The following is a 15,645-nucleotide window of genomic DNA, read 5'->3' on the forward strand; positions in this document are numbered from 1 at the left end:
GAGTTTCGGCAAGATAGGCGATTTGGTTCCCAGGTTGCGGAGAGGGAGGCGCTGACCCCACTTCTGCTAGGGTTCGCAGAGAGGGAGAGCTTGCGGCTGGAGACGACTCGCGGAGAGGAAGGAGGTGGCTCGCAGAGAGGAAGGTGGCTCGCGACAGAAGGTGGCTCGCGGAGAGGAGATGGCTCACGGCAGGTTTCGGATAAGGAGAGCTTGTGGCTGGAGAACTTGAGCGGCGCCGCTTCTGCAAGGGTTCGCGGAGAGGAGACGGCTCGCGGAGAGGAAGGTGGCTTGCGGAGAGGAGGTGGCTCGCGGAGAGGAGGTGGAGATGGCTTGCGGAGAGGAGCTGGCTCGCGATAGGTTTCGGAGAGGGAGAGCAAATCGACTTCTACTAGGGTTCGTGGAGTGTGCGTCTTATGTTTCGTGCGACGTTTTTTGTGTTTCACGTGGCTGACGTGGCAATCACCGCACGACACCGCACCATAAGCACAACAACATAAGAAAACTGTGTGTGTGTGTGTGTATAACTTACTCTATATAACAGTGGATGACATCCCACATGGATGATCTGACACGGCCAAAACTGATTTTTTTCCTTCTCTCATCTACATGCAACTAGGGATGTAAACAAACTGAACTGAGCCAAATAATATCAGACTCAAATTCGGCTCATTTAAGTTATAGTCAGGCTCGAGCTCGGCTCGTTTTGGAATTACCAAGCTCACGAATAGTTCAAGCTCGGCTCGTTATTAGCTTGATTATCATAGTTAACGAGCTTAACTCGTTAAGCGAGCTCGAGTTCATTTTAGACAGGGACTAATCCAGAAATTAGAAATGGACTAGGCTGATTTTGAATTGGCCAAGTCCGTCAAGAATATCGTAGAAGAGGTCGAGTTCACTTACCATGAGTGCATAATCGTCTCGTCTTCTCCTATATTTTACTAAATTTTAAATTTTTATTAAATATAATTTTTTAATTATTTATAAAATTATTAAATTAGTTTACCGATAATTATATCTAATATGTTAACGTTGGAAATTTAGGAACCATGATGATGTGTAGTCATCACTACGAATGGATCCCAAAAAAAAATTAAAGGAGGTTTGAATTTAATATAATAAATATATTATTATAATATATATATAAATAAAATTTAAAAAAAAAAGAGTGTTGAATAGAGTTGTGTGTTACTAAATTTTAAAATATAAAATTAATGTATAATAGAATACTCTGTATCCTTAACTAAATTATATTCAATATAAACTATCAAGTACTTTTTAAGAAAATTATCCTATATTTTTTAAGAAGGGTCCACTTTACAATTTTTTTTGCTTGAAAAAACTCACTGGTGGTAAAAACAGATAATGTTAAAACAAATCAGTCTTCTTTTTTTTGGAAAAAATTTCTCCCATATAGCATTCCAAATATGAAATAATGTACTCCACAATACTTGTTTATTGACATTAAGAGTCACACTCACATTAATTTGGTTTAGAATAGGCTGTAACGGAAAAAAATGTATTTGGTCATAATTAAAAATTAGGTTAAAGCAACACTTGACGCAAGGAAAAGCAACGAAACTAAAGCTAGGGTTAGGTGATTCTTCCTCATTTTATAGAGTTCGGGAGGAAGAATATTGGATTTGTTTGTTGGTAGCCACTCAAAGTCTCTTGGTCGAGTTTGTTTGTTCGAATTTTGCTTCTTCCCTTTGATGAACCATCATCGGGCGTGAGGACGCTGCTAAGGTTTACGCGGCATCAACTGGTAGAACTGGAAAGGAAAAAATAGGTTTGTTATTTGGTTGATGTTCGGAAAATCAAATTTTTTCCTGCCTTTGGCTAATTCTTGGATGGTAGCAAATGCTGAGCAGATATAGTGTTGATATTTTGGAAATATCTGGTTCTCCCCACTCTAATTCCACAAGTTTTCAACCATAAGGGCTGGGCTATAGCCAGGACAACCCCTCTTTGGATCCGTCTCTGATTTTAGAGCTCATTTTTTGACTCGTTTTAGAGCTCATTTTGCAGACTTGTTAAGCGAGCTCGAAAAATCATTTGAATAAATATTCAACAAATCTAACAATTAAAATAATATAAACTCAACACATCATTGAACATCCCAAACTACTACATTAAACTTCCAAACTCAACGCATCATTGAACATGTTTGTGAGCCCTTTAATCGAGCTGAGCTCGAGCCCGAGTTCATGATCCTATAAACAAACATGTTCTCGAGCCCTTTAAATGAGTCGAACTCGCGAGCCTATAAATGAACATGTTTGCAAGCTCACGAGCTGAATGTTCTAAAGCTCGAGCTTAACTCGGTAAAACTATCGAGCTCGAAATCGAGCTTGAGCTCGGCTCGATAAGATAAACGAACGAACTCGAACGAACTTTTACTGAATCGAGCTCTGAATAGCTCACGAACCAGTTGGTTCATTTACATCCCTACATGCAACTATTTTCTCTCTCTTGTGTGCAAGTTTCTCTCTCTTGCATATAAGGTAGTGCTGATTTTTACAAACCAACATTGATCTTTAAAGACCATCACTAACACTTTGGTGCTGGTTTATATAAACTAGCACCATGTTAGTTCTGATTTACACAAATCAGCATCACGTTGGTACTAGTTTGCATAAAATAGCACCAACTACTAGTGCTGGTTTACGCAAGCTAATATCATTGTTGGTGTTAGTCTTTAAAGACCGGCACCAATAGAAGACTAGTTGTGTAAACGAACATCACGTTGATGTTGATCTTTAAGGTTTAAGATTTACATAAACCACCACCAATAGAAGACCAGTTGTGCAAGTCAGCACGACGTTGGTGCTGGTTTGTGTAAACTAACACCAACTATTGGTGTTGATTTTGCACTATGTTGGTGTTGGTCTTTAAAAACCAACACCAATAGAAGACTAGTTGTGTGAACGAGCACCAACATGGTGCAAACCAACACCAGTAGTTGGTGCTGGTTTTTGTAAATCAGCACCAACATGATGTTGGTTTGCACAACTGATCTTCTGTTGGTGCTAGTCTTTAAAGACCAGCATCAAAGTGGTAATAGTTTGCTTAAACCAGCATCAATGTTGACGCATGGGAAGAAACTCCGGATGCAACAATCGAATTAGAGGTTTGTATAGAAAGATAATTCGTAAATAAAGAATAGCCGTTTCTAGGTTTAAATAAAAATAAATTTATTCAAATCAAAATCAAACTCAACATACTTTTACAAGAACCCTAACCCCTATTTAAATAATCTAAGAAATAAGAAAAAAATGTAACAAAAAAAGTAAAATAAAACTCACCCTAAAAAAAGAGATAAAATCTAAACTAACTTTTAGAAAATAAAATTAATCCTAAAAATTTTAAAAAAATAAAAGAAAATGTTAAAAGACCAAACTAGAGTTTTGACGACCCAGTTACCTGATTCTGTCTTGTCTAGACTCCAAATAGAGTTCAACCATGTCAGGAGGCCACGAGCTAATCATTTGCCTTGTAAGTAGTCTCGATCATCCTTCTTCAAAACCCAAAAGGGAGGTTGATAGCCTCGTTTTCTTCTTGTCACAGCTCGAAGAAGAACATAGCCGAGTTGGATGATATGATATGATTGTGTTCCTAGATGCTCTTGCATCAGACACTCCAAGTTGAAAAAAACTCATCCTTTAGTTTAAAATAACATCTTTAACATCCAGTCTCCCTTTTCTTCACACTGTCTTCTGATATGGCACAAACTGCATCTTCAAATAAGATCAAAATCTCACAATCATCACCATAAAGTACCTCGTCATATACTGACTCACTAATTGACTTAGTCTCATCTTTGTCGTAAATTGTTGGATCACCGACAATTTAGATTTTGTGGTCCTTATCTTTCTCAAGAAAATTTTTATTTGAATTAAAATAAAATAACTTATGGCCTGTAAGATCTCGAGCACTATGATCATAATATGAGACTTACTTAGTTGAAACTTATCAGTCATGATCTCGGCCTCATACATCAAGGCTCAAGATTTTGTATTACTAGACGCTGGGATAATTTCATGACTCATCTCTATAGATCTTCGAAGAGCTAGTAGGGTACGTTTCAATCCTGGTGTGAGACTTCCTCAGGTGGAATCTGTCTTGATCACGATCACGACCACGACCACGATGATCATCCATGGATCTAAAGAGCTTTGATACCAACTGACGTAGGAGAAGAAACTCTGGCTGTGGCGTTCAAATTAAAGGTTTGTAAAGAAAGACATAAAAATAATTTGTAAACAAAGAGTAGTCACTTCTAGGTTTAAACGAAAATCAACTTTATTCAAATTAAAATCAAACGCAACCTACTTTTACAAGAACTCTAACCCTTATTTAAATAGCCTAAGAAAAAGTAAAAAAAAAACTCATCCTTAAAAAAGAGAAAATCTAAATTGATTTTTAGAAAAGAAAAATAATCTTAAAATTTTAAAACAAATAAAAGAAAAGGTTTTAAGACCAAACTAAAGTTTTAACAACCCGATTAGCTGATTTCGTCTCATCCATATTTCGAATTGAGTACAATAATGTCAAGAGACTACGAGCTAATTATCTTTCTTGTAAGCAGTCTCGATCGTTCTTCTTCAAGACCTAAAAGAGATGTTGATAGCCTAGTTTTCTTCTCATCACAGCTCGAAGAGAAACATAGCCGCATTAGATGATATAAGATGATTTGTGTCCCTAGATGCTCCTACATCAAACGTGGTACAAACTAGCACCAACATGCTGGTGGTGGTTTTTAAAGACCAGTACGTTGGAACTGATCCTTAAAGATCAACTCCATTGTAGTACTGGTTTGTAAAAACTAGCATCACCTTACATATAGAAGAGAGAAGAGAGTTGTATAGAGAGGAAAATTATTATTTTAGAAATTGATCCGGCGGTTAGAACAGGGGACCCCTATTTTGAGAGGTCAACGCCACGTGGAAGTCAAAGGGTTAGGTGGCCGACCGGAGAAAGGCGGACCGGTCGGCCGACCGGAGAAGGATGGGTCGACCTCCCGGCCGGTCGACCGATGAATAACCGATGGCAAAAGGCGCCCCGACAGGGGTCGGGGTTCCGGCGCTCGATTGAACAGTAACGAAGGGCCGAGCGGAAGTCATGCTCGGCCGTAGACATAAAGTAACATACTACTAGCAGCCCCCACATAGCACCTTACCGAGGATCTCCCCAGCATACCGATGTATATGGAGGGCCGGACGTGATGTGAATGCCGACCGGCCGGACGTGATGTGAATGCCGACCGGCCGGACGTGAGATGAGTGCCGGCTGGCCGGACGGGAGATGAGTGCCGGCCGGCCGGACGGGAGATGAGTGCCGGCCGGCCAGACGCCCCGGCATGGAGTAAGGAGAGAAGGACAAGGAACATCTTATAACAGCTGTCAAGTCCTATGACTAGGCCATACTCCAAATCTGGCGGCAAGGTGTTCTGCTGTCCCATCGAAGACGTGCCTGGGCTGTAGCAGCATGGTGTCAGGTAAGCTTTCTGACAAACACATATCGAGGTATGGGCTAAGGACACGTATTTACCTCGGTAAGTGTGCGTGAGCTCTTTCACCGCTCTATATAAGGAGCCTTATACTTCGCCGGAGGTACGCGTTTTACAATTTTTGGAGCCACTTCTTCACTGTTAGCTTGCCTGACTTGAGCGTCGGAGGGTCATCGCCGGGAACCCCTTCCCGGCTCGACTTCTTTGCAGGATCGCCGGAAGTTCGCACCAGCAGTCGAAGACCCACGTCAGCAACCGGAGAGCGCCACGTACCCAGCGTCCGTTGATTCAGCTTTCGGACAGGATCATAAATATATGAGTTTGATTAGTAAATATTTAAAATTATGCTTAAAATAAATTTTAATCAAGGTTTATTTTCATTGGTCATTTTAATTTTGTACTGATGAAATTAAATTTGGTTAATAATTTCTATTTTTTTAGATTTATTTTTTTTATAGATTAAAGTTAAATTTAGTCATTTTTAATTTTTTTACTTGTTAACTTTAATTTGATTGATAATTTAAATTTTTTACTTTTTATGTAATTTAGGTATATAATTTTTTGAACCGATTAATTCTGGAGGTAATCAATTTGGCCCCATAAAAATTTTCCACATGTCACAAGAATAAATTAGGAAACACTCACGAAGGCTTATCCAGATGGCCATCACTCTTAGGCACACTTCTCACTGGAGGGAAAAATCTCCTATATAGTGCCGCAAAAATCTCCTATATAATGCCGCAGTTAAGATTCGAATCTTAGATTCCTTGATTATTCATTAGAGGACTTAATCATCGCACCATTACCCCAGGTAAAAAAGTTAGATTTGATTGTTAATTTTTTTAATATTTTTTTATTAAAATTTGATCTGTAATTTTTTATTTTTTATTAATAAAAAAATAATTTATTCAAAAAAATAAGTTTGATTAATAAATTAAAAATATTTATGGGTTATAGTTATTATTAATTGATATTTTTTTCATAAAAATATTTTGAAAGTCAACAGCATATTTAATAAATTAGGCTAGAAAATTTAACATAAAAGAATTTTTATTTTTTTCATTTGTACTAATAAAGAAGTAAATTTTACCCGAAATAAAATTATTGATACGTGACTCACTATATTATGAAAATAATTTACATACAATTGTGAAAATAATTATTTGTGAGTATATAAATTATCCTTTTAAACTTTACTAATAAAATTAAATATCTCTAATAATATTTTATAAAAAATATTAAAGTCTTAAATATCTTAAAACTTTATTAGTTTACAATGACCAGCCTTAATTAACTCAATTTAAGCTTGAATATCTTAAAACTTTATTAGTTTAAACTCTTACTTGAAACATAAAATAAAACCAAAGCTATGAATTTCTTCCTTCATTTTTGAACGGATATGAAAGATTATAAATTGTCCGTGAAAAAAGTTCATTGATCATGTTTGTAAACAATTCATTAATAAAATTTATGAATCATATTTATTAATAAAAATGTTTATCAGCATGATAAATAAATAAACTTAAAAATAAATAAATAAAAATATATTATCAATTTTAATAATCAATCAAACAAATTCAAAACTATATACTTTTCAAACAATCATTAGATTTGATCTAAACGAATCAGTTCAAATGAAGCTTAAATCAAACTTAAATTTATAAAAAAAAAAAAAAAATTAACCACTTGAATAATCATATTAATAATCTAATTCATTTTGAACACAATTTAACTCAGCTACCCTAGCAAATATTCCGAAACTTTATTAGTTTATATCGTCCGACCTGAAACACAATAAAAGCAAAGCTACGAGTTTCTTCCTTCATTCTGGGATCGGATCTGAAAAAAAAAAAACCGATTCCGCGGCATACGCCTCCCTCGCCTCTCTCGGCACCCTTCCGCATTATCTCGCGTCGCCACTCTCGTCACCCTTCCGCATCATCTTGCGTCGCCATCACGCCACCGCCGCGCACATTCTCTGTCGCTCTAATGGGACCGCTGCGCACGCGGGTGGAATCTTGGATCAAAAGAACGGGACTGCGAGGGTGGGGATCTCGTGGCCGCGCCCCACGCCGCAGCAGTGACGATGGCCGCCGTGGAAAAGCGAGAGCGATCGGAAGAATCAGGAGAGGGCCCTCCGAGAAGCGCTCAAGCGGCATCTGCGGCAGCTTAACGACCTCTGTCGCGCCGTCAAAGCAGAATCCATCGCCGATCTTCAAGAGATCCTCTGCTCTATGATTCTCTCCGAGTGCGTATATAAGGTTGATTATATCTGTTTCTGCTATGCGCCTTCTTTGCCTTGCTTATTAATGTTCTTCAAAAGGTTTTGCACTGCCGGTGTCTGTATCACAAGTATGAGCAAGGGCTTTAGGGAATGGAAAGAAATTCATAATATATGTTCCCAACGTTAATCTGTTTTTCTTCATGTTTTTTTTTGTAGAGGTGACACGAGTCACACGCTAGTAGTTGGAACCCGGAACTAGACATAATAGACAGCGGATTAGGCATAGCAAAGTGTCACTTCTTTCTTGGACAATCAGATTGATCTTCAACTCGAGATGAAATGTCATAGTTCACTGTGTTTGGTGGTATGTGATAATTCTAGCTCTTAGCCGTATTTCAAACGTCCCTTCACATGATGAATTGGTTAAAAGAGCTTTGACAATCACGTGGGAAAGTAGATAAAGTTCCAAATGATTGAGCGTTTTTTGCCCTTATATTATTATTTTTTGATTCAGCAAATAGACATCTTGTTTTAATATAAGACTTTATATTTGTTAATGAATCATAAGATGAGACTAGATTGTTGTTGCAAAAAAAGACTAAGAGCAAGACATGGTAAAGCGTTCCTCAAATGATATCACCATATTGAAAAGAATCACTACAGCTAGCTTAAAGTTTAGGGTCTGTCTCCTTGAAGAGATAAATTAAAGGATCTTTTGTTTCCTTTGTCAGAAAAGAGGAAACATGGACATTTAAAGAGATACAACTTGACCGTCTGGCCTTAACTCATCCGCCTAAAATCAAATGAAAAACTAATTAATACTTGTTGATTAGACAAAAAGTGATTCGTCCTCATTTACATCCATTTAAATGGACAACTGAAAGGATAGTTTTCTTTTCATCCTTCTCCTCCACCTTTTTGTCTTTTTATGTATTCATCCTTTAAATTTACTATCTTTTCAAGTGAAACAAGGCCTTAGAGTTAAGTTTCTTGCACTTAATTAGTATATAAATACTGAACATTATCATGCTGAATTTCAACTCATTGAATCTACTTTGATCATTTATGACATTTTTAAACTGACAAAGTCCTGCTTCTGATATGATGTGGTACATGAACAAATTTAAGTCTGATTTCAGAGGACAAATTGTTTCTATTGAGCGAGTTCAATCCTCTTTGGACCATGTGCCCCATAGGTACGCTTTCATTTATCGCATATCAAAAAATTTCTATTTCTAGTTTCAATTTTATAGTTTGTTACTTAATCCAAGTAACCAAACTGAATGGATTATTATATAATTTTTGTTGATATTATTATTTTCTCATACTCTTTTCATAGACTTGTATTTTGTGAGCTATATTAGTATTAAAAGTATATTTGTTTGCTTTATATGCAATGAGTTTGCATGCTTTGGGCTGTAAAAGAAACCATCATCTTGTTGTTGTTGTTTTTTTTTTATTTTAAACATCTTTAACTGCTACTGACCTAACACTTATCAGCGAACACTCAGATCTAACGTACTCTGATTCTGTAATTGAAAAAGAACATAAAACACAAGCACAGAAGTTGATATTTCTAATCCAGAGTCAGGCCCTTGTTGATTCTTTAATTGAGCCCTTTTTTTCAGTCTTTGACTGCATCTACATGTTTGTGACAGTTGTACAAGTGGGTTGAATGAATGCATGGTTGGGTTTTGGGTTAAGAAATTTAGTTCACCAACCACACAGGAGGGGAGTATTATTAATGTAAATATGTAAATTGGTTCCTTTCCTAAGCTTAGGCTTTTGGGTAAGTTGTCAACCAGTCAAGTTTGTGAAAAGACATTTATGTTTTGTTTGATTATTTATATGTGCTTATTCTGTCTGTTAGGTACCTATTAGCTGAGTCAGGGGATACCATTTATACTTCATTCATTGGCACAAAACAATACAAGTAAGCACAACAATAAGATTTTGGAATTCCTGAATTTTCAAAGTAATAACAGAAAAGCTTACAAAGTTACTGATATTTCATCATTCTTTTAGAGATGTCATAGCTGATGCAAATATACTTCAGGGAGCCATATTCCATGAGGGTAATGCTGTGGATGATTTGAGTGATATTGAATCTGATCATGCTGGCAAGGAAAAGAAGATTGATGAAAACCTTGGAAAGCCAATTCAAGCAAAACGGAAGCGATTGAGAGAAACTCCAAAGCCTGCTGCGCATAGGGTGTGTGTTGCTGATAAATTTACTTATTTGAGAGAAACTCCAAAGCCTGCTTTGAGAGAGTATGTTCTGTCATTCAACTGTAGTAGAAGAATAGTCATTATATTTTTTGTTAGAATTTTGATCATCTAGATTGGGGAACTTTTGTGTTAGTTACTTATTTGGGTAAGTTTGTCATTTGCAACAATGCTAACTTCACAACAATACATTTATGATGTCCCTTTTTTTACATGATTTTAGTTACGTTCACCAGAAAGGATGGCAAGGCTACTTCAAAACATATTGCATTCCTGAAGATTTGGTTCCACGTATCTTGTCTCCTGCATATTTTCATCATTATAATACACAAGTTCAGCAACCATCTTTACATGAATGTTCAACATATGAAGAAGAGACAAGTAGGTCAAGTTTTCAAAAGGACAAAACAAACGATGGGGAAGAGTTAGTCCTTGGAGTTGGCCCTGTTCAGACCTCGATATGGAGACTCACAAATCTTGCTCCTTCAGAGGCTGTTTGTAAGCATTTAAATGTGTCTTCACTTGAAAATTATAGCTCTCATTCTGCATTTACCACAGCCGTCTCAGAGCCACAGTCATTGGAAATCCATGAGGATTCTGATGGCTTTTTTTTACTCCTCTTGATCCAATGGGACTGTTGCAAATGAAAGCCATGTAACTGGGAAAAACAGCAGCAAAATTAGGGAGTCAAGGCGGTAGCACAGAGTTCCGTTATTGCCTTCTTATGTACCTTTTGGACAGGTAGCCACATCCTTCTCTCTGTTTCTTTTGCTTCCTTAAGCTAACATTATAAATAAATATATTAGAAGGTTTTGTCAGTTATTTTTAAATTGTTACCTCGGTGAGCATTCTCATACACTAGAAAGTGAGAGTACACTCCAGCTTTGCATATACATTCCTTTTGATAGTTTATTAAATTTATTATCATTTGTTTGTCAGTAAAAGATGTTGCAATATTGTGTGAATGTAAAAGTGCCGAAACGGGTTAGTTGGACCTACCATGGGATAGGCCCGATCGGCCGGATTTTAACACGACTTGTGATGTGCACCAGTTGCTCAGCCTAGGCTTGCTGGGCTAAAATATATTTTAAAATAATAATAATAATAATAATAATAATAATAGTAATAATAATAATTATTATTATAAAATATTTTTAAAATTCAGAAAATAGAAAAAAATCAGAAAAAACTAGATAAAAAAATCTAAAATTTTATTAATTAAAATATGAATATTACATCTTTACTTTAACTCACTATAAGCAATTTAATTCAATATGAATATTACTTCTCATGTATAAGAATATTATTTCTTACTTTCATGAGAAAATGGTACCAGAGACTATTATAGTGGTCAGGAATATAGCTTTTGAGGTAAATTGAATACATTTTACTTTAATAACCTCATAGCATATGTTAATATATCTATAGATTTTAAATAGATCACTTGTACATGATGCATAAAACATTAAGTGTGAAGTTGAGATATAAAAATTCATTTGTGCCAGCATAAAAAAATTACAAAATGTTACATCTATTTTCAACATATGCTTTAATTATTATTTCCTAATTTGTTAGCATAAAAGTGTTTCATTTATAAATAGTCTTAATGGGCTCTTAAATGATATGATTGCTTTGTATTTTTTTATTTAACATTTTTTATAATTATTAAATGTTTTTTATATATTTCTAAAATCTTCTGTCTGAGAGAGTGATATTGGACAAATTAATTGTGTTCCTAGTTTATGCAATATTTTTATAATTTACTCTAAGTGTAATCTTGTATGCATACAAGGTTTAAAACATGGCAACACAATGAATGTGAAAAAAAAAAACTATCTGCCATGTTAATGTTAAAATTTTCTTTTAAGATTGTTTTTTGTAGAATCATTAGTTGGCATATTATGAAACAATAACATTATCATTTTTCAATTATACCATATAAATGAATAGTATTATAAATATGATAAATAATAGCATGACCATTGTAAGGAAATTTAAAATCTTTTAAAACTATGTATTCATTTTTGAATTGACCAATTATTATTTATCCAATGTGCAGTGAGACAAATGTATGATTGTGCATTACGATTACCATAAACATGTTATGCATGTAAAAATATTAATTAAATTTTATTGTGAATTAGAAATATTTTTATTTTGTTTGCATGCATTGTTTTCCTTTGAAGCTTCCGAAGTTGAAGATAACTTATAAAATATTTGAAGTCACTTGAATTGATTATAAAAATGATGACTCAAGCTTCACAAGCTTTGTAAGCTCGCTATTGGCAAAGGATAGTGTCATCTTAGCAATAGCTTTCCTAGTGTCATGTGATTTTTATGTGGCAAATTAGGTGGTCATTAGAAGATTTGCAACTTTTGCATTGAGCTCCTTTTTTTTACCATATTTAGAAATAACATCGAAATGGTCCCACATCTCACTATGTTATTTATGACTACAACTAATGTTACTTAAAGATACTCACATCCTTGTCTCTTTTGTGTAATGGCCTCAAGCATGTCTCTAAGTTCAACATTTACGACTTCTCGAGGCTTTTGTGTATAACTCATACAGTTGCCTCTCAAGGAACACACTAAAATGGATTTCCTCTTATTCTTTTCAGATCTACCTTTGATCATTTTAAGATATTTTACTTTATCTTTATGCTTTTAATAGTAATCACTTGCTTCCATATCATGTATGTACTAAGTTTTAGCATTCATATATATTCAAATAACTGTTTTTCTGCCTTTTTGATTTTTGATTGAGCTAACAATTACTAAATGACCATCTTCTAACTTGAATAACAACCTTAATGTTTTCTACCAGATCTACTTGATAGGAAGTTCATCGGTTGAGTCACTTTCTGGTGCAGAATACTCGGAATTGACATCGGTACAAGTGTACACATTATGAATTAGTTTAATAGTACTTTTGTTCTAGTACTATTATTTTTTTTTCCATTTGACTTAAATGATAAGAAACACTAGCTACTCATTCTGAATGCTTTGCCGTGGGAAAGGCATTTGCAGGTTAGGTCTGTCATAATAGAATTAAGGGAGTGCTTCAATCACATTCTATGAAGTCATATAGGTCTCGCTTTCAGAAGTAAGACTTACCTTTTATGTTGGAAATTTTTTGGTCATGTTTTCTGCACATACTATAGTAGGCTTCCTGAATAATGTATTTGTTGCTGAATCAGGCCACAAGGACATTGTTTTCAGTATCCCTTAAATGTGTTTTCTGATTAATCTGATAATAAGTTTAGCTTCTGATGATATTTCCTTGTTGTACAAATCTACTTAACCATGGACTGCATAATTGCAATTGTTGATGTAAACTCATATCCTTTGTGATACACTGCACAGTCACGAGTTCCTTTTCTTGGATGGTCCTGGTCTAAAGAATATCTGTTTCACCTTGTCCCACAATTCATAAAACCAGAAGCTGTTAGAATCATGCTTTATAGGAAGTTGGAAGTATTGTTTCTGGCAGATGTTCTTCATAATGAACTTAATCAAACTTATATTAATACAAAGTGTATGGTTGTATCAATGTCCCCTCTTTCGTGTTGAACCGGGGGCGGGCTGTCGAAGGCGCTGGGGGAGAGCCGTCTTTTTGCCACCATGGTTATATCAATGTCCTGAGTGTGGTTCACCATGTTTTTTATGGTTGCTTTTTTTGGGTGTATGTAGTGGGAGACATTTTTTATAATTTAATTTTTCAAGTGCATTATCGTTGGTAGTGACTTCGAGTGAAAATTGAGTGCCTTATTTTTTTATTTTTTTATTTTTGGCAGACTATATGTATGTGTGCTCCTCCCTTTCGTGGGATGGAGCAGTTACCACATTTTCCACACTAATTACTTGGCTTAGCAGCTCTTGGTGCTGTAGAGTTTGGCCACATTATGGAACCTCATGTTATCCAAATTGCAACTTCTATTCTTCCTCTTGGTTGAACTGGAATTCCTGGTGATAAAAACGTGGGGCCTATGAAAGCTAATATTGTGTGACATGGGTTTCACCTTTGCCTTATACAAGCTCAAGTAAATGAAAGCTGGTATTATCTTTACATCTATCTCAAACTTGTTGGTTTCTGAAGCAATTACTTTGGCTAATATGTAATGTTAATGTGTTATCTCATATACAAAGCAATCATTTGATAAATATTCATCAATCCATATAACATTTTCATTAATAGCTTATGTTTGAGAAATCAGCTAAACTTGGTTTTCCCTTGGCTGATTTATCATTGTTGATTTATGACTGATAAATTAATCACCAAGCATATTTTGATTTTTTTTTTTTTATATTCATATTCATATAATATGATCATTAATTGTCTATGTTTGAGGAACCAACTAAAATTGTTTGTTTGTTGGCTATTTGATCATATTTGGTTATTGGCTGATATCTTAATTTCTAAACAAATGTTAATTCATAATGGGGCTATTTGATGCTTCAGTTTGACTTATTTTGACTGGTAATGATCCCCACCCTTGACACATATTTAAGTCTTCTTATCTTCTTTTTTCTTTTTATTTGGCAATGCCCGTTAGAAGAAAGAAGATTATTCCCATAATGGAATGGTGGAAGAGTAGAATAAATAGTTTAAGTACATTGACAATGGGCATGACTAGATGAACATATGCAGTGTGTGATTCTTTTGCTTGTAGTCCTTGTAGTGCTTGTGAATGTCCAATGTTAGCACTATGAAAGTTAAGTGTAATAATAAGAAACTGGACTCCTCACGTCTCATTTAACTATTGTCATCTCTTTACTCTTTCTATTCTTTTTTCTTGATGTTCTATTTTATCCCATGTATAAGTGCAATGAGTTGCTACCGTGTGACCTTGTGGTCACGGGATCGAGTCGTGGAAACAACCTCTTGCAATACAGGGTAAGGCCGCATACAATACATTCACTGTTATCCAACCCTTCCCTAGGACCTCTCATTGACGGGAGCTTTGTGCACTGAGCTACCCTTTATAAATGCAATGAGGTTAACTTGTCTTTTGCATGTTTTGTAACACAGAGGAAAAAACATGCAACACCTTTGTGGCAGAAAAATCTAGTTTGTTTAGGCACCAGCTTTATGATTTCTAATTCTATTATCAAGGTAATTTATGTTTTATTAGTATTATTATTTCTTGTTTACACACATGTTTTTGATAACAGGTATTCAACAACAGTGGAAAACTTACCTTCAGTGCCACCTCCATCCTCAACAAATGATGGGATGCAACCACAGACACAAGAGATGCGGATCTTAATTTGCCGTCCTTTAAAACATCCACCAGAATTTCCAGTTTTAAATGTTTCTTTCATTTCAACTCAATTGCAGAGCATACCAGCTTAGATCCAGACTATGAAATTGGCTCTCTGTTTGAAGACAGAAATACATGTAGTGATGGTCCGAACAACTTTGTTTTATACTGTACCAGTGACTTCTTTACCATCTCCAAAGAGGTTCATGTCAGAACACGAAGAGTGCGATTAATTGGGTTTTAGGTATCATATTTTCATGCTAGATAATATTTTTGATCTTTCTGGGGTTTATATGCTTTTGAGGGTGCTGGAAAGACTAGTTTATTTATTGCATTGCTGGATCATAGTCAGAGGAATAGAGCAAAGCTTGATATTATTTACTCAGATATGGTTGAACATAAAGTTGTAGAAGGTGGAGTTTGCT

The 15,645-nt window shown here is 35.3% G+C and overlaps 1 protein-coding gene across 6 annotated transcripts; it reads left to right on the forward strand.

Annotated features, from left to right (window-relative positions):
- Positions 1-7,331: 7,331 nt before the first annotated feature.
- LOC122021258 lies at positions 7,332-15,592 on the forward strand. Of its 6 annotated transcripts, none has more exons than XM_042579355.1 (10): positions 7,332-7,767; positions 7,947-8,094; positions 8,859-8,926; positions 9,601-9,663; positions 9,756-10,001; positions 10,180-10,697; positions 12,784-12,849; positions 12,977-13,062; positions 13,754-14,013; positions 15,132-15,592. In XM_042579355.1, the coding sequence occupies exons 2-6, from the start codon at positions 8,065-8,067 to the stop codon at positions 10,601-10,603; spliced, it is 831 nt and encodes a 276-aa protein (XP_042435289.1). In that variant the 5' UTR covers positions 7,332-7,767; positions 7,947-8,064; the 3' UTR covers positions 10,604-10,697; positions 12,784-12,849; positions 12,977-13,062; positions 13,754-14,013; positions 15,132-15,592. The 6 variants fall into 6 exon arrangements, with proteins under 6 accessions (XP_042435289.1, XP_042435293.1, XP_042435294.1 ...); XM_042579360.1 differs by lacking the exon at positions 7,332-7,767 and having other exon boundaries at positions 7,776-8,094; positions 10,180-10,454; positions 10,515-10,697; XM_042579359.1 differs by lacking the exon at positions 7,947-8,094.
- The last annotated feature ends 53 nt before the right edge of the window (positions 15,593-15,645 follow it).

The sequence above is a fragment of the Zingiber officinale genome, chromosome 9A (genome assembly GCF_018446385.1).
Source record: "Zingiber officinale cultivar Zhangliang chromosome 9A, Zo_v1.1, whole genome shotgun sequence".
NCBI lineage: Eukaryota > Viridiplantae > Streptophyta > Magnoliopsida > Zingiberales > Zingiberaceae > Zingiber > Zingiber officinale.